This window comes from Bombina bombina, chromosome 5 (assembly GCF_027579735.1).
Source record: "Bombina bombina isolate aBomBom1 chromosome 5, aBomBom1.pri, whole genome shotgun sequence".
Taxonomy (NCBI): Eukaryota; Metazoa; Chordata; class Amphibia; order Anura; family Bombinatoridae; genus Bombina; species Bombina bombina.
In genome coordinates, this window is record NC_069503.1 from 668,353,607 (window position 1) to 668,374,226 (window position 20,620).

Consider the following 20,620-nt stretch of genomic DNA (forward strand, 5'->3'; position numbering starts at 1 on the left):
CATAAAGCTTTTCTAGCTAAAATAGCTAGAGACATATACCTGACATCAACTCTAATGATATCAAAAGATGGTATCACCAATAAAATTATTAGCATGTTATAGAATAATAATAATGCTATAAAATTATGATCTGTTACTTGTTGCGCTAAAGCTTCTAACCAAAAAGTTGAAGCTGCAGCAACATCCGCTAAAAATATAGCAAGTCTAAGAAGATTACCTGAACATAAGTAAGCTTTTCTTAGAAAGGATTCAATTTTCCTATCTAAAGGATCCTTAAATGAATTACTATCTGCCGTAGGAATAGTAGCACATTTAGCAGGAGTAGAGACAGCCCCATAACCTTAGGGATTTTGTCCCAAAAAAACTCTAATCTGTCAGATGGCACAGGATATAATTGCTTAAACGTTTAGAAGGAGTAAAAGAATTACCCAAATTATTCCATTCCCTGGAAATTACTTCAGAAATAGCATCAGGGAGATTAAACACTTCTGGAATAACGACAGGAGATTTAAAAACCTTATTTAAACGTTTAGATTTAGAATCAAGAGGACCAGAATCCTCTATTTCTAATGCAATTAATACTTCTTTAAATAAAGAACGAATAAATTCCATCTTGAACAAATACAAAGATTTATCAGCATCAACCTCTGAGACAGAAACCTCTGAACCAGAAGAACCATTATCAGTATCAGAATGATGATGTTCATTTAAAAATTCATCTGAAAAAAGAGAAGATTTAAAAGACTTTTATGTAAACTAGAAGGAGAAATAACAGACATAGCCTTCTTAATGGATTTAAAAAATAAAATCTCTTATGTTTATCAGGAACACTCTGAAAATTAGATGTTGACGGAACAGCAACAGGTAATGTAACAGTACTAAAGGAAATTTTATCTGCATTAATAAGTTTGTCATGACATGCAATACAAACAACAGCTGGAGAAACAGATACCAAAAATTATAGCAGATACACTTAGCTTGGTAGCTCCAGCAGTAGACAGCGATTTTCCTGTAGTATCTTCTGACTCAGATGCAACGTGAGACATCTTGCAATATGTAAGAGAAAAAACAACATATAAAGCAAAATTGATCAAATTCCTTAAATGACAGTTTCAGGAATGGGAAAAAATGCCAAAGAACAAGCTTCTAGCAACCAGAAGCACTGAAAAAATAAAACTTAAATAATGTGGAGACAAAAGCCTAAATGCTTTTGGCGCCAAAAATGACGCCACATCCGGAACGCCGACATTTTTGGCGCAAAATAACGTCAAAAAAATGACGCAACTTCCGGCGACACGTATGACGCCGGAAACGGAAAAGAATTTTTGCGCCAAAAAAGTCCGCGCCAAGAATGACGCAATAAAATGAAGCATTTTCAGCCCCCGCGAGCCTAACAGCCCACAGGAAAAAAAAAAAAAAAAAAAAAAAAAAGTCAAATTTTTGAAGGTAAGAAAAAATGATTAATTCAAATGCATTATCCCAAATATGAAACTGACTGTCTGAAAAATAAGGAAAGTTGAACATTCTGAGTCAAGGCAAATAAATGTTTGAATACATATATTTAGAACTTTATAAACAAAGTGCCCAACCATAGCTTAGAGTGTCACAGAAAATAAGATTTACTTACCCCAGGACACTCATCTACATGTTTGTAGAAAGCCAAACCAGTACTGAAACGAGAATCAGCAGAGGTAATGGTATATATATATATATATATATATAAGAGTATATCGTCGATCTGAAAAGGGAGGTAAGAGATGAATCTCTACGACCGATAACAGAGAACCTATGAAATAGACCCCGTAGAAGGAGATCACTGCATTCAAATAGGCAATACTCTCCTCACATCCCTCTGACATTCACTGCACGCTGAGAGGAAAACCGGGCTCCAACTTGCTGCGGAGCGCATATCAACGTAGAATCTAGCACAAACTTACTTCACCACCTCCATCGGAGGCAAAGTTTGTAAAACTGAATTGTGGGTGTGGTGAGGGGTGTATTTATAGGCATTTTAAGGTTTGGGAAACTTTGCCCCTCCTGGTAGGAATGTATATCCCATACGTCACTAGCTCATGGACTCTTGCTAATTACATGAAAGAAATCCAATTTATGCATAGGCTCAAAAGGAGGAGCCTGCAAAACCCTTAACATTAGGTTAAGATTCCAAGGAGGAGAAATAGGCTTGAAAACAGGTTTAATTCGTACCATTTAATTAGCAATCTTTCTATGGAACAAAACTGAAAGTACTGAAATCTGCCCTTTCAGGGACTGGCAGATAAACCCTTATCAAGACCATTTTGCAAAAACTGAAGAAACCATTATTTACACACCAGGAAATGAGTTTTCTAAAACTTGTAATAAATCTTCCTAGAAACAGTTTTACAATCCTGAATCAGAGTTTCTATTACAGAACCTGAGAAAACCCTAAGTCTCAGAACTAAGCATTAATGTCCATGCCATCAAAATTAGAGACTTTAGATCAGGATGGAAGAAAGGACTGTCTGGGGTTGCTGTGTTCCTTGTTCAGAGAGGAATTGCCTGTTATTTCGGTGCTGGACTGACCGTAATAGGCAGGATCAGACTGATATGCTACAGGAAAGTTCTACTCTGTGAAAAGCATTACTGGGCTAAAAGAAGCTGCACCCAGGTAGTAAATCGCCATAGAACAGGCTAACAATGTTATTGAGCCAGTTTGTTCCTGTGAGTCTGCTTCTCTCTGTGTGTATTTAGTTTCCCCAGAAAGAACCTTCAGACAGAAGGTCTAACCGCAGAGGAAGAAGCCAAGAAGGGCAACTGGACATCTGATCCAGATCTGCATACTAAATCCTGCAAGACCAAAAGACCAAGCTTGGGCAATCAGGATTATTGATGATTTCTCTAGGCTCATCTTGGAGTTCACTGAGAAGAACAACCAGAGGAGGAAACAGATAGGCAAGCTGAAACAAACAAGGAACCACTACCTCTGCCTGAGGACCCTTGGACCACGCAAAGTACCTTGCAAAGAGTACAGAGTCTCACAAGAGAACCTGCAGTCCGTATTTAACAAGCAGCGCTCATCAGACCGCTGCTTTCCTAACCTTTCTCCACCTCTAAGATGGCAAATTTCAATCTCCCCGGTCTCGTCCAACCAGGGAGATTGACAGCTCCTGCCCGAGCGCGATTGGCTGTACGCGGGCAGGGGATGGGATTGCATGCAAGCACAAAATAGCACGTGCAATGTGGAATTCAGCCGGCCAGAGGCAAGCTGCGGCGGACAAGGGCGCGTATGTATGTATTTATGTCCCTGTCTGCCACAGATTGATAAATCAAACACTATGTATAGGTGTAGAAATGTCACAATATGATATTAAGTATACAATCATATGTATTTATTTTATGCCCAAGTATCTATTGACTGGGCTAGTAACTCTTGCCCTTTGGACTAATTGCTTTTCACAGACTAGTAAAGAATAGTGATATTTTTCGACCTATATACATGTACATCCATATATTATATACATACAATATATTCATACACACACATATATATATACATATATATATATATATATATATATATATTTATATTTATATTATGTACACACTGTCATATGTTCTTATAACTATATTCAACAATATTTATGCATGCTGGTGTTTTGACATATACTCTTACTGAATATATTATATATACTATGCTATGCTTGTATCAATATATACTCAATATTTTCACATATTTTAGTCAGTGAAGACTGGTAATTAGTATGCAATGTGGAATCAAAGAACAGATATTTCTTTTTAAAACATTAATAAAGATGAACAAAGACGCTATTGTCAATTTAACTCACTCTCAGTACAAAGAAGAACATGTCATTTATTTTCTTTTTTAAAGTACTTACATAAAAAAAATCCAACTAATTAATGTAAGAGGCCAATACAATAATTTATGTGCAAGAGTTACAAAGTCTGCAAAAATAATAATTTGGTTTTCCACGCGGTCTACAATTATTTCTATGAGATTATCTTTACCAAAGGAAAATCTAATTCTTTTATATTATTTCTTATATTTTTAAAATGCAACAAGTATGTCACCTTCTGTGCAAGTCATATTTTCCAAATTTCATTTTAATTAAATTACAATACAGGTGAAAAAAAAACAGAAAATGTTAGATAGACACATTCACATAAAAGGAGGAGATAATTTACAACAAGCGAGAAAGACATACAATAAACACACAAATAGAGTATGAGACAAGACATGCACTGATGACAGCAGATATACATACAACTCTGATTGGGTTTGAGCTTTTTTTTAGGTACGCGCATGTTTTCACCAACACACTTGATTTTACTAATAATTTTGTATCACCTTCCTAAATAATGAATTTACATTCACCGTACTACTCAACAAGTGTAATGTGATTTAAAAAAGAAAATAGTAGTTTCAATTTTGAACATTTTTATTTCAGTTTAGCACAAGAGAAAATTGGACTGATTTTATCTGATCAGAACTACTATTTTGTTTGGTACAATCACACTGACTGGCTCACAATCCTATAAAGAATTTGCCTTACAATATATCTTGGTGTATTGTATCCTCACTGGTGTGGGTGATGACATTTAATATATGTGTGATAAACATCATAGTGCTTTTATAAAGGTAGCTGCAGTACCAAAATACAGGACTGCATGCAAGATCTTTTTTTATTGGATATTACAATTTCTTTTTTAAAGGGACATTGAAAAGGTCATAAATGCACTTGCAGTTTTAATATAAGTTTTTTTTTCTCCATGTCAAACACCATGATTTGGTGCAAAAAAGGAAGATAGAGGCGCCTAAACATACAACCCAATCCTGCTGTGGCTCTGATTAACCCCTAAAAGGGAGAGTATACTATAAAATAGTTTTTCCCTTAATGTGTTTCCAATTACTTTTTTACCAGCTGCAGAGTATAAAATGTATGAGATTTCCTTTTTAAGGCTTATTTGTGAATAAGAATTAGCTGATTTTTGTGTTTTAAAGCCACAACCTAATAAAATGGGTTTAACTTGTAGGTATTATCAGATCTCATTACTTTATCACATTGTGCAAATATACATGCTTCTTTATCTTATATCTGCCCATATACCAATCACCAATACTTGGAGAGAACAATGGAAAATTAACATTGTATTACTTTATCTTTTCTATAACCTGGGAATGTAATTTTTTCTGCTTGCTGTGTTTACACAGCTTGGCCTCGAGGCCAAAAACTTTAAAGGGACATTCAATCAAAATTAAACTTTCATTATTCAGATAGAGCATGCCATTTTAAACAAGTTTCCAATTTACTTCCATTAACTAAATGTGCACAGTCTTCTTATATTTAAACATTTTGAGTCACCAGCTCCTACTGAGCATGTGCAAGAATAAGTGTGTATGCATTTGTCAATGGCTGATGGCTGTCACATGGTACGTGTATGCATTTATGATTGGCTGATGGCTGTCACATGGTACAGGGGGAGTGGAAAAATACATAACTTTTAAAATTGTCAGAAAAAAAATCTACTTCTCATTTGAAGTTCATACTAAGTGCTATTGCATTGTCTTGTTATCTTGCAATGGTTGATTATGCAAATCTACTGTGTTGACTGGTCCATTAAGGATAGGTTTGGATACCACAGGCTAAATAAACTATTTCAAATGCCAATGTAAGGACAATGGAAATACTTATAAACAATTTAATACACTCCAGCAGGTAAAGTGGATAATTGGGAACAAATTAAAGGGGAGAACACTTGAGTAAACTGTCCCTTTAAGTTAAACTAGGAACATAAAACTGATACAAGAGTGAGAAAGTGCTAATGAAAGCTAAATATTAATGGGTCCGAAGAACAAAATTATAAATAAAAATAAATATTTAATATATAAACAGAAAATACATATCAAATTTAAAATAATCTAAAATTTGTGGCACAGCTAGCCAAATAGCTCCAAATATAAAATTGATACACAAAATATAAATATGAAACAATGTTGCTAAGGAGAGATATGAGATCCAAAGCGTACTAAAGTCAATGATAAATCAAAACATTGGCAGAATCTAGACTAGGAATCAGAGCTCCTTCAGCCCAAATAGATAGTCACCAAGGAATTAAAAGTTAGTAAGTATACCTTTATAAGGCTTATCCTGGTGTCGGAATGATAATAATTCAATGGCTGATCCTTCTTTATTTCAGCGGTGTATACCGCATCCGGAGAGAACTTTGTGTCTGGGGAAGAAAAAGAGGATTTACCTCTGTTACGAAACGTGGTAATCCGCTCAGACCTCTGCAATGTCCGAAATTCGACAGACGCGAGTAGCATCTCCTATCTTGCGGGCATCTGGGATCTTAGCGCTCACGTGACTACCCTCTGTATCGACAGCCGTCCGCAATGTGACAGCCGTTGTGTATCGGCAATGATGATCGCTAGTAGCGATGTCTCCCAGAGTGTCCTATTAGGGAGGGTGGTGGTAGAATGTTGTTGGTGGTGTTGTATCTCCAAAAAAGATTCGACTATCTCCTTCTAGTCGGTCAGCGCACTAAATAGGACACTCTGGGATACATCGCTACTAGCGATCATCATTGCCGATACACAATGGCTGTCACATTGCGGTGGATCCAATCTCCGCCCCCTGACGATACGGAGGGTAGTCACATGAGCGCTAAGATCCCAGACGCCGGGAAGACAGGAGACGCTACTCGCGTCTGTCGAATTTCGGACACTGCAGAGGTCTGAGCGGATTACCACGTTTGGTAACAGAGGTAAATCCTCTTTTTCTTCCCCAGACACAAAGTTCTCTCCGGATGCGGTTTACACCGCTGAAATAAAGAAGGATCAGCCATTGAAATACTATCATTCAGACACCAGGATAAGCCTTATAAAGGTATACTTACTGACGTTTAATTCCTTGGTGACTATCGATTTGGGCTGAAGGAGTTCTGATTCCTAGGTCAGATTTTGCCAATGTTTTGATTTATCATTGACTTTAGTATGCTTTGGATTTCATCTCTCTCCTTAGCAACATTGTTTTATATTTATATTTTGTGTATCAATTTTATATTTGGAGCTATTTGTGTAGCTGTGCCACAAATTTTAGTTGTACTTCACATTTATATGCGTAGTATCCTCGTATTGGGAGATGTCCCTAACGAGTTTTTATAAGTTGATTGTCCCATCTATAGGATTATTTTAAAGTTGATATGTATTTTCTGTTTATATATGAAATATTATTTATTTTTATTTATAATTTTGTTCTTTAGACCCGTTAATCTTTAGCTTCATTAGCGCTGTCCCACTTTTGTATCAGTTTTAAACACCATGACTTCTCAGATTGCTGGTGGTGCTTTGTGCAATGCTAATGCAGTCATCACTGACATGATACATGATGTGCCAACATACATGATATTTGAATGGGGAGGCATTGAGCATGTGCAGCATATGTACATATGACCCTATTAACTTTTTCTTACAACATGATTAGCTAATAAGTATATTGTTTAAATGCACATTACAGTTTTTGACTATTATATCCCTTTAAGTTCATTAATTGCATGGTGACTCTCTATATAGGATTTTTATTCTTGTATGTGTGGTAACCACAGCAATAAGTATTCATCTTTTATAGCTGTCCTCGGGTTTCTATAAGGCTGACAGGCTCCTTTTTAAAATGGATGTGGATAACGGAGATAACTATATATTTGATATATCTCGACCTCTGGTTTTCAAACCTGTTCTCAGGCCTCCCTAACAGGCCAGATTTTTATGATGAGCAGGCAAAATAACCATGTTTACTAATCTGCTGATTATTTGACCTGTGCTCTAGTTCAGATATCCTCAAAATGTGGCTTGTTATGGGGGCCCGAGGACAGGTGTGAAAACCAGTAATCTAGACACAATAAAAAAGTTGTTAATTTATTATGTAATTTCATCAACCTTTAAAGGGACAGTCTAGGCCAAAATAAACTTTCATGATTCAGATAGAGCATGTAATTTTAAACAATTTTCCAATTTACTTTTATCACCAATTTTGCTTTGTTCTCTTGGTATTCTTAGTTGAAAGCTTAACCTAGGAGGTTCATATGCTAATTTCTTAGACCTTGAAGCCCAGCTCTTTCAGATTGCATTTTAACAGTTTTTCACCACTAGAGGGTGTTAGTTCACGTATTTCATATAGATAACACTGTGCTCGTGTACGAGAAGTTATCTGGGAGCAGGCACTGATTGACTAGACTGCAAGTCTGTCAAAAGAACTGAAAAAAGGGGCAGATTGCAGAGGCTTAGATACAAAATAATCACAGAGGTTAAAAGTATATTAATATAACTGTGTTGGTTATGCAAAACTGGGAAATGGGTAATAAAGGGATTATCTATCTTTTAAAACAATAAAAATTATGGTGTAGACTGTCCCTTTAAAAAGACTTTACCCACTGAATAAACGCTAGACCTAATCATGTATTCAAAGCAAAGCCATAGGATAAACTGCATCTGTAGTTTTCAAAATTATATTGTTTGTTTAAATATTGAAGAAATAAGTGAAAAGCTTTAACCTCCATAAAGTATCTGGTGCCACTATGTTAACTAGGTTTCATTATCTTATAGGGACAGATATAGATGAACTACTACAGTGAACAATGCATGCACAAAATATTACAGTGGTAGGCTTGTGAAATGTGGAATCTGCACTTTTAATTCTCAAAAGGAATTTTAAAGCCCTACAGCAAAACAGCATTTTTACTACTAATAATTATTAACACTTTATATAACACAATGTCAATATTAACATCCCTTTAATAGAGTAAAGCTATTTTAAACTACTGTAAACACATGATTAAGCTCGATAACTCCATTTCAGTTATGGGGTGAAGGAAATTAGTGTGCAAGATCAGTTATGGCAGAGTAAAATGTATTGACCCCCAAGCAAGGGGAGTGTTGCACAGAATTAGGTCTGAGGTTAAAAAGATTCCAGATTTTGTTTTTTTTCAAGCATAAAATATATTGAGGTTTTGAGAGTGCAATAATACACGTAAAAACAAAGTCTACAATATTTTGAAGCATTATAGTTAACTATTTAATTGTCTCTAATGGGGGAAAAACGGTCATGTAACACCATATACATCTTTTATACATGAATATATAAAGTACCATGTTGCTTTATTAACAACAGTAACCAAATGGATGTCTAATTAGTATAATTCAGTTGTGTCAATATTAACCTTTAGACACAGGTTAAAGTGCAATATTTATTGACCATGCTAATTTACAGAGTCTGATGGTGCTTAAAAATTCATATTCACGTGAAGTGCCGCAATTTGGAGACAAGAACACACAAAGGCTCAGGGTACCTTAATTATCTTTCTCTGTTAAAAACAAACTTTAATTAAGCTAGCAGTATGCAAACATGCATCTAACCTGGAATAAATCGACAACACAAAGAGCCTTAATGCATCAGTCTGCAAAAGGGCCCGATGCCAATATAAGCACACAGAGCTTATCACAGATTACATTATTGATTTGTGAAGATGAGGGGGGAATAAAACAGGAAGCATGAGGCTCATAAGTCAGAATGCCATGCACGTGCAATACATTTTAAAAACATCACAAATCTCTAGCAAGGAGCCATGGTGGCTGAACACCTAGTTATCTATCAACAAACAGAATAATTCTCTAAATAACCGGCTCCGCCTTCTCGGGAACATGATTTATTTGCCTCTCACCGTTAAGTGGCCCTCATGATGATCAGGGAAATGTAGGAATAAATATTCCGTAGCTACGAGCTGCATTATAGAATCACCCAGGAATTCCATCCTCTGATTGTGGCCTCTGGAGAAAAGATAAAGATAACAAACATTGATAGAAAGGGATCAATAATCACTCAAGAATGACAAATTAAAATAAAGAGTCATTTAGAGAAGTCATTTTTCTAAACTCTGTATTAACCAAGCTAATGAAAAACTAGTAACATCAATTAAATCACAAAGTCACAAAAAGCTGGTGCAAGAGAAAATGCATTAAGCAAGATTAGCTGACAGAACCAAAACGTATACAAGACACAACTGGGTTAGTATACGGTTGGTTCTCTTTTGTGATATTTGGTCCTATAAAATGATCAACCATGAATAATTCACTATAGACAGAGAAGACCAATGGTTCTGCACAGCAGGCTTGCTTTCTCAGCTAATAACCCATTACAGCTACAAATTTTATTTGTGCATTTCTTTGATCTTTACAGCCATTCCCATCACAATAAAATACAAAACACATGAATAGGAACAAATGGAGAACAAAATCCCCCAAAAAACTAAATAGAAAACAAGAACAGTGTGTATATATATATATATATATATATACACATATATATATATATACACATATATATATATACACATATATATACACACAGTCCTAAAGCCCGTTCACACGGGCCATTTTTTGCAGTACAGCGGTCCCACCCCTTGCCCTCTCTCCCCCCTCTCTTTTGCTCTCTCTCTCTCTCCCCCTCCCCTCTCTCTTGCGCTCTCTCTCCCCCTCCTCTTTTTTGCGCTCTCTCCCTCCCTCTTTTGCGCTCTCTCCCCCCTCTCTTTTGCGCTTTCTCTCCCCCTCTCTTTTGCGCTCTCTCTCCCCCTCTCTTTTGCGCTCTCTCTCCCCCTCTCTTTTGCGCTCTCCCCCTCCCCCTCTCTTTTGCTCTCTCTCTTTCCCCCTCTTATTTTCTCTCCCCCCTCTCTTGCTCTTTCCCCTCACTTTTGCTCTCTCTTATCCTATCTCTAGCTCTTTCCCATCTCTTTTGTTCTCTCCCCCTCCCTCAGCTATCTTGTGTGCGTGACCGCGCCCGGCCCCCGTCACACCCGGCCCTGCCCCCACCCGGCCTTGCCCACTTCTGCCCGCACCGGCTGCAAACAGCAGATCAGGTAGGGACTCTAAGGCCAGGTGTGTTTGTCCTCGTGCTGTCTCTACTTTGCATGACAGCTTCGGACAAACACAATTGGCCTTTTATATTATATTTTATATTATAGGATATATATATATATATCATCAAAAAACAATAGAGCAGTCCAATTGCCATAACAGTATGCATGACTCATTGCCATACCATGAGTCACACATACTGTTATGGCAATAGGACTGCTATATTTTAATGATATATAATTTATTTGTTTTTGGGGATCAGATTTATATGATTTATGTTTGTCCTTGGTTTATATGGCTATACATTTAAGTGCAAGTTATGTTTTCTGTCCACAGCTTGATCAGGCTTGATCAGGCGCCATGCCGTCTGCTGACGACATCTCTATTATTATTATAGGTTATTTGTAGAGCGCCAACAGATTCCGCAGCGCTATGCAGTCCCTTCTGTGTTAAATGGCACAGGGGTGGTAAGCAGATTGTCATTATTTTGTTTGTGTCTGAAGAAGGGGGTAAAACCCCAAAACGTTAAACAGTAAAGTTGACAATATTTAAAGTACTGGTGAGTGCATCCCTGTGTTTGGATTTATATATATCTCCATCCCTGCAAGTTGTTAATCTATTTTTCCCTACTAAGAGCCAGATTACAAATGGAGTGGTAGTTAACGCTCCTCCGCTAAAAGTATGCTTTTTGCGTGGGGAAGGGCTCATATTACAAGTTGAAAGTATACTGTTTTTGCCCAAGTGCTAACCCGATGCCCGCAAAAAGCCGAACTTAGAATATCGTGTGCGCGTTAACGTAACCCATACAGATCACACATCTGTTTCTTTAAACGTTATATTGATGACCTCTTTATCTGGTCAGGTTCACCTGCAGATATTATGACCTTCATTGAGATGATCAATAATAACAATTTGAATTTAAGCTTTACCTACACTACGGATTCAAATTCTTTTAACTATTTAGACCTATGTCTTACAGGAGAAAGCAGTGGTAAAATCACGTCTAAAGTATATCGTAAGCCCATCTCAGGCAACACCCTCCTGCACTCCTCCAGTTGCCATCCTAAGAATACATTGTATGCTGTTACAAAAGGCCAGTTTACCAGGCTTAAGAGGAACTGCAGCAACACTGTGGATTACGTGCAGGAGGCTGATTGTCTAGAGAAGAGACGCAAAGAGAGAAAATATGCCCGTAGACATATCAGACAAGCTAGATTAGCTGTTGACAAGTTGGATAGGGATCAACTTTTGATAGACAAACCCAAAAATACACACAGTGACTTTCAAGGTGTACACTTCGTGACAACCTTTAGTACACAGTATCCACAGATCTGCAACATAGTCAGGAAACATTTCCCTTTACTGGCAGCTGATGATAAGCTGGTTGAAACCGTAAAACAAGGGGTAAGGTGTTCGTACAAAAAAAGCCCAACATTGGCATCTATCCTGTCTCCAACAGAACTGAAACAGACATCATGACATACTAGTTCATGGTTACAACATTTAGGCATGTTCAAATGTGGGCACAGAAAGTGTAAACCCTGTGATTTTGTCTGGGTTACTAAAGAATTCACCTCAACAATAACAGGTCAGACATACCCCATTAAAACCTGCCTTAATTGCCAAAGTACTGATGTCATATATATCATCATATGTACCCTGTGTAATGTTCAATACGTAGGGTTAACCTCTAGGGATATAAATTCCCGCATTAGGGAACACTTCTCGACCATTACCAAAGGTACGTCCAGCACACCCCTGGTTCAACATTTTGCAACTAAACACAGTTGTAGTTTGAATTCTTTCAAATGGGTGGCAATAGAACAAGCCAAGGTGCCCAAGAGAGGTGGTAACCTTGAGAATATACTTGCCAAAAGGGAAGTGTATTGGATCTACACTTTAAAAACAAGGCTACCTTTAGGATTAAACTCCAGATATGATTTAATCAACTTCTGGGAATAGCCTTAGAGGTTTCCTCTGATATTACATTATTCATATCCCTCAATATATAAAACATAATTACATCTACATTAAATCAACCAATTCGTAGTTATTACTCAAACCTTATTTTCATTAGCATCCTTATATATACAGAGAAATATGCACATATGAGAGTGCATATGTTCCCTATACATATTTTCCAATATTTTTCCACTTCCGGTACATGTATACAAGTGTCATATTTCTGACACGGACAAATATGATGTATATAAGGATGATATAATTTAGTGAACTTACTTATACATTTCATTTATACATCTTGATTTAGTGCTTTTTGAATTTTGAATTTCGATTTTTGAATTTTGTATTTTTCTTTCCTCCTTATTCTTCTATCTTGCCCTACACTATTCCTGATATACAGGGTTTACATATTACCACTATAATTGTGGTTTTATACTTGAATATTGCCCAGATATATCACACACGTGCATAGATGCTAGAGTACATTGTGTAATCATATAACTGGTAGGCTGAAGTTTTACCTACACCTAGCAATTGTGTATTTGCTTGTCAGATATTCTGTGGTATAATATACTTCCAATGGGGGACATTTAATATAACATACATTCTATTTTATCATACAGAGTATATTGAGCATCTAATACAGATTGTGGTTATTATAGCTAGGTGTTTTTCCTATGTATAGAATATTTATCGTTTGATATATAATGTGTTATACCTATTTGCTATTTTTAACCATTTATTATAGTGTGTATTCTCTTAGTTAATACGATATTTCACATGTATTAACTTGAAAGTGTATTACTGTTGTTCAGGTCTAGGGAACTAAGGGTTAACTCCTTTTCAACCTGTGGAGTGTGGGTGTGCTTTGTATATATTTTTTGTCCAATTATATTGTATCATTAACTTTTTAAGTATGCATTCACCTGCATGACACCTATGGCTAGGATTACGGCTGAGTGCCGAAACATGTAAGCCTTGGTGTCACGCTCACACACCTTTCCTGTTTATGCTGTTTGTTTAGCCTATTTGGCGTTTTAACTGAGCCTAATAAATTTTGATTTTATTTTGCACACAAGCTGGATCCTGCCTTCTCTGTGACTTTTCGCGATAACGTATTCCCTCATAGATGTCAATGGAGCAAGAAAAGTGTGTGTGTGTGTGTGTGTGTGGGGGGGGGGGGGAAATACTTGTCCGCAAACCCAATTGCATATTCTTAAGTGCGCTAACCCGACATGAAAATATGAATATTTCACATTCCAATGTTCTTCACATCACAGAATATGTTCTATTTATTGATAAATATACAGGGAGTGCAGAATTATTAGGCAAATGCGTATTTTGACCACATCATCCTCTTTATGCATGTTGTCTTACTCCAAGCTGTATAGGCTCGAAAGCCTACTACCAATTAAGCATATTAGGTGATGTGCATCTCTGTAATGAGAAGGGGTGTGGTCTAATGACAACACCCTATATCAGGTGTGCATAATTATTAGGCAACTTCCTTTCCTTTGGCAAAATGGGTCAAAAGAAGGACTTGACAGGCTCAGAAAAGTCAAAAATAGTGAGATATCTTGCAGAGGGATGCAGCACTCTTAAAATTGCAAAGCTTCTGAAGCGTGATCATCGAACAATCAAGCGTTTCATTCAAAATAGTCAACAGGGTCGCAAGAAGCGTGTGGAAAAACCAAGGCGCAAAATAACTGCCCATGAACTGAGAAAAGTCAAGCGTGCAGCTGCCAAGATGCCATTTGCCACCAGTTTGGCCATATTTCAGAGCTGCAACATCACTGGAGTGTGCAATACTCAGAGACATGGCCAAGGTAAGAAAGGCTGAAAGACGACCACCACTGAACAAGACACACAAGCTGAAACATCAAGACTGGGCCAAGAAATATCTCAAGACTGATTTTTCTAAGGTTTTATGGACTGATGAAATGAGAGTGAGTCTTGATGGGCCAGATGGATGGGCCCGTGGCTGGATTGGTAAAGGGCAGAGAGCTCCAGTCCGACTCAGACGCCAGCAAGGTGGAGGTGGAGTACTGGTTTGGGCTGGTATCATCAAAGATGAGCTTGTGGGGCCTTTTCGGGTTGAGGATGGAATCAAGCTCAACTCCCAGTCCTACTTTCAGTTTCTGGAAGACACCTTCTTCAAGCAGTGGTACAGGAAGAAGTCTGCATCCTTCAAGAAAAACCTGATTTTCATGCAGGACAATGCTCCATCACACGCGTCCAAGTACTCCACAGCGTGGCTGGCAAGAAAGGGTATAAAAGAAAAAAATCTAATGACATGGCCTCCTTGTTCACCTGATCTGAACCCCATTGAGAACCTGTGGTCCATCATCAAATGTGAGATTTACAAGGAGGGAAAACAGTACACCTCTCTGAACAGTGTCTGGGAGGCTGTGGTTGCTGCTGCACGCAATGTTGATGGTGAACAGATCAAAGCACTGACAGAATCCATGGATGGCAGGCTTTTGAGTGTCCTTGCAAAGAAAGGTGGCTATATTGGTCACTGATTTGTTTTTGTTTTGTTTTTGAATGTCAGAAATGTATATTTGTGAATGTTGAGATGTTATATTGGTTTCACTGGTAAAAATAAATAATTGAAATGGGTATATATTTGTTTTTTGTTAAGTTGCCTAATAATTATGCACAGTAATAGTCACCTGCACACACAGATATCCCCCTAAAATAGCTATAACTAAAAACAAACTAAAAACTACTTCCAAAACTATTCAGCTTTGATATTAATGAGTTTTTTTGGGTTCATTGAGAACATGGTTGTTGTTCAATAATAAAATTAATCCTCAAAAATACAACTTGCCTAATAATTCTGTACTCCCTGTATATTTCTACATATATCTGATGGTATTTTAGTACAATATATATCTATACCTATATATACACATGATTATATATAGGTATAGATATCTACAAATTTATATAAGAATATCTATTTATAAATACTTAGAACATATTCTGCAATGTGCAGAACATTGGAATGTGAAATATTTACGCTACATACACAGTATGACACTTTATTAAACATTAATATAGAATAAATATGATTTTTTATGTTTTCATCTACTTAAAGTGAAGGTAAAGTTTGATCTATTATATTGCTTCCCCTGTAAATACACAAAAATTGAATGGGACTTTAATTCATGATTTTTTTAATTTCGCTATATTTTTAAGTTATTGCCGTTTTTTAAATCCATTTCTGTACCCTTTTAAAACAACCCGTTTTTTTTTCTTCTTTTTTTTCTTAGCCTGGTCACGTTGTTTGACAATCCAATTGAAATACTGGCTGTTAGGCGGCCGTCATATTACGTCACCGCATAACTTGTTGATATGCGCATGCGTTGCCTTTACTTCCTCCCTGTTATAACAAAAGCTCGTTCCAGTTTAGCGCAGACGCAGTAAGGATTCCCTACTGACCACATTCATTCCGTCGTCTGTAATAACAAACGAGAACGCGCTTTTGTACTACGTATAGAGCGGGTGGGACCGCTCTATACGTCACAGTCTCAGAAACCCGGAAGGAGTAAAGAAGGGAAGCGTATGTAAAAACAAATCCTTTTTATTTACATTTTTTATATATAAAGAATTTAAAAAAATATGGCGATCAGACTATACAATATATAAATAATACAATAATGTGCAAAAAACAATGCAGTTATATATAATGTCTATATTTGTATACATTCGCATTTATGTGTTTATATGTGCATATATGTCTTAAATACATACACATATAAATACACACACACATATATATACATACACACATATCCATCTTTAGACATGTATATGAATGTATGTATGTCTATGTTAAAGCCCATTGCCTGCCTTTTTTTTCCTAACACCTGAGACCTCATATCTTTGAGTGCTTATAATTTTTTTTTAAATAATTTACTTAGCGAGTGTTATTATGAGTGTAACTGTACTTAGTAATGTATTTTTGATTTGTTTTGTGACAAGAGGCTACACTCCATATGTATTTAACAAGTGGACAAGACCACCACATGTGAAAGTATGTCCGTCCACAGTGACAATGGGGTAAAGGGGTATATTATTTAGCTAGTTCTTGTTCATAAAGCTAAATTATTTATTTTATTCTATGGTCAGAAAGGCATAATTTATAATATATATATATATATAAAAAAAATTGTAATGATTGTCCACAGAACCATATCCCTTAAAAAGCAATTATTTTACTGAAAACATCTATGAAAAAGTGTCATTTTGTGCCTACTAGCCCTTAAAGGGACAGTATACACCTATTTTCATATGACTGCATGTAATAGACACTACTATAAAGAATAATAATCTAAAAATCCAGTATAAAACCGTTTAAAAGCTCACTTAGAAGCTCCCAGTTTAGCACTGTTAAAAAAGATTAGCTGGAACACCCACTGCAAGAGGTTCAATAGCAAAAAAGCAGACACTCCCCCCACCCTTCCTCTGCATATGAAAAGACTCTTTACACAAACAGGAGCAAGCTGGAGTAGGTATACATCAGTATTCTCCTAAAACTTTGGGGCTTGGTTAGGAGTTGGAAAATCAGGGCAATGTTATTTAAAAAAGCTGTATATGCTATATAAATGGATTATCTACAAAACATTTATGCAAAACAAAATCTAGTGTACAATGTCCATTTAATCAAGCTAAATATGTTATGTCACATTTGTTCAATTTAAACCACAAATATCCAATCACATCACTTGACAATAAAATAGGCTGAGAATGTAGGGAAAGCACCCCTCATTATCGTAATAGTCTAATTATTTAGACAAAATCATTCTGATCGTATCTCTAACTGCTTAAGCGAAGATCAATAAGTAGTCAATATTTTAGTACCTTTTTGTCACCCACCCCAATGGGAGCATGACCATCTAAACATTCTTGTTTACATAGTTTTCTACAACCAGTACTTAAAGGAACATGAAACCTAAAAAAAAATATTTCATGATTCAGATAGAGAATACAATCTTAAACAAAATTCCAATTTACTTCTATTATCTAATTTGCTTCATTCTTTAGATATCCTTTGCTGAAGAAATAGCAATGCACATGGGTGAGCCAATCAGACGAGGCATCTATGTGGAGGCATCTATGTCACTAATCAGCAGCTACTGAACCTATCTAGATATGCTTTTCAATAAAGGATATTAAGAGAATAAAGAAAGTTAGATGATAGAAGTAAATTGGAAAGTTGTTTTAAACTATTCTCTATCTGAATCATGAAAGAAAAATTGTGGGTTTCATGTCCCTTTAAATACTGATATTTTTAAGAAGCAATTTAAATCTCAAAATAAAGGTAAACTAACTATTTGTAAACTATTTAATACACTCCAGCAGGTAAAATGGATCACATTAAAAAGGAGACACATTAAAAAGGAGAAAAATAAAATACAGCAAACTCTTCCATATAAAAGAATTCTTGCAAAACTGCTGTCATATAAGGTTTCAGAGGTGCTTTTTTTATTTTAGTTTTTTTTATATTGTACGTTCTATATGAATCATGAAACATTTAGAATTTGATATTCCTTTAAAAGTTATTTGCAGATATGTAGAAAAATTATTTGAGGAAACATTACAGAGTGAGCAGCTACCACTTGAATTTCTCCAGTTTTATAGCAGCAAATATCTCTCAAATGTGCCAAACTACAGTTATATCACTAGAGAAAAGACCATTCAGCAGTTAATGAAGCAGGGGAGAGGAGGAATGATGCACAGCAGGATGGTGACTAAATAGGGCTTCAAATGAATACAATGATGGAATGCACTACCACTGTACAGAAACCTCATCAGATTTCTGCTGGACTTAAAGGGATAGTAAACTCAAAAAATTGTTTTAATTTTTCTTAAAACTTCAATATATATATTAAATATTTGTAATAAGTACCTATTAAAAGTTTTAAGCCATTTTCTGGATATTTGTTATTAAAAATCTTTATTTCGCCAATCCCACTTTTTATCTTATTACGTGTGCCCTATAACGATGGTTAGGAAGAAACTTCATGGTGGCCCGCATGTGCATTTAAAGGCTAACGCATGCATTTATTCAGCCCCCTCCTCTCCTGCAGCATGTAATTAAAGTGCACTATACAGGGATAGTGACAGACGCTGGTATCAGTGGGGAAAGGCGGCTCGTTATCCCTTCGGAATACGGACTTCACAGATCACTACAAAACGTGTGGCCACTACATGACAGCCAGGCAAGGAGTGCTCCACACTTAGGATGTCATTAGCTCTCTAATAAATGACACAATGCAACGTACGGGTTTCCACAGCACACGTACAAAACAATGTCACATGAATGTACAGCTGGAGCGCACACCCTGATAAAATTGATCCAATTGAATTTTTCTTCCACTTTTTAATACAAAAAAAAAATCTTTATAAATAATTTGCAATCACAGTGAGTTTGAATTACCCGCAACAATTACAAAATTACAATTTGCAGCGCAAAGAATATAAGCAATAGTAAATTTGGATGACAATTAACCTTAGTCACACCCAATTTACTATTGCTTATAATAACATCAGCATAGTAAATATGCTTCTGTGCTATACTGCGCATGCGAATCCAGTAGATTACAAGTGTGCATGCATTGTGGCGATAATCCTGTCATGGATATTTAAATGACAACTGCTGCACTATTGGATGGGACACGTTACATTATTTTAAATAAAACACTGCCTACTTTTATGGGACGGTCAATCCACTCATGTTATGAGATTTTTAAATGTATTTATAAGGTGTTTAGATGCTTCGTTTACAGGAACAAAAACATAATTTATGTAAGAATTTACCTGATAAATTCATTTCTTTCATATTGGCAAGAGTCCATGAGCTAGTGACGTATGGGATATACAATCCTACCAGGAGGGGCAAAGTTTCCCAAAACCTCAAAATGCCTATAAATATACCCCTCACCACACACACAATTCAGTTTAATGAATAGCCAAGTATTGGGGTGATAAAGAAAGGAGTAAAAAGCATCAACAAGGAATTTGGAAATAATTGTGCTTTATACAAAAAAATCAAAACCACCATAAAAAGGGTGGGCCTCATGGACTCTTGCCAATATGAAAGAAATGAATTTATCAGGTAAATTCTTACATAAATTATGTTTTCTTTCATGTAATTAGCAAGAGTCCATGAGCTAGTGACGTATGGGATATTAATACCCAAGATGTGGAACTCCACGCAAGAGTCACTAGAGAGGGAGGGATAAAATAAAAAACAGCCATTTTCCGCTGAAAATATAATCCACAACCCAAATTATAAGTTTATTAATTTAATAACAAGAAAAAACATAATTTATGTAAGAACTTACCTGATAAATTCATTTCTTTCATATTAGCAAGAGTCCATGAGCTAGTGACGTATGGGATATACATTCCTACCAGGAGGGGCAAAGTTTCCCAAACCTCAAAATGCCTATAAATACACCCCTCACCACACCCACAATTCAGTTTAACGAATAGCCAAGAAGTGGGGTGATAAAAAAGTGCGAAAGCATATAAAATAAGGAATTGGAATAATTGTGCTTTATACAAAATCATAACCACCACAAAAAAAGGGTGGGCCTCACGGACTCTTGCTAATATGAAAGAAATGAATTTATCAGGTAAGTTCTTACATAAATTATGTTTTCTTTCATGTAATTAGCAAGAGTCCATGAGCTAGTGACGTATGGGATAATGACTACCCAAGATGTGGATCTTTCCACACAAGAG

General features: G+C 36.2%; 1 protein-coding gene across 1 annotated transcript in view; it reads right to left on the reverse strand.

Annotated features, from left to right (window-relative positions):
• DROSHA (drosha ribonuclease III) overlaps window positions 1-20,620 on the reverse strand; it is a 734,939-nt gene that overhangs the window by 82,507 nt on the left and 631,812 nt on the right. The window contains exon 26 of the mRNA XM_053714616.1: window positions 9,715-9,820. Coding sequence (XP_053570591.1) covers window positions 9,715-9,820 — 106 coding nt within the window. The remainder of the gene's footprint in view (window positions 1-9,714; window positions 9,821-20,620) is intronic.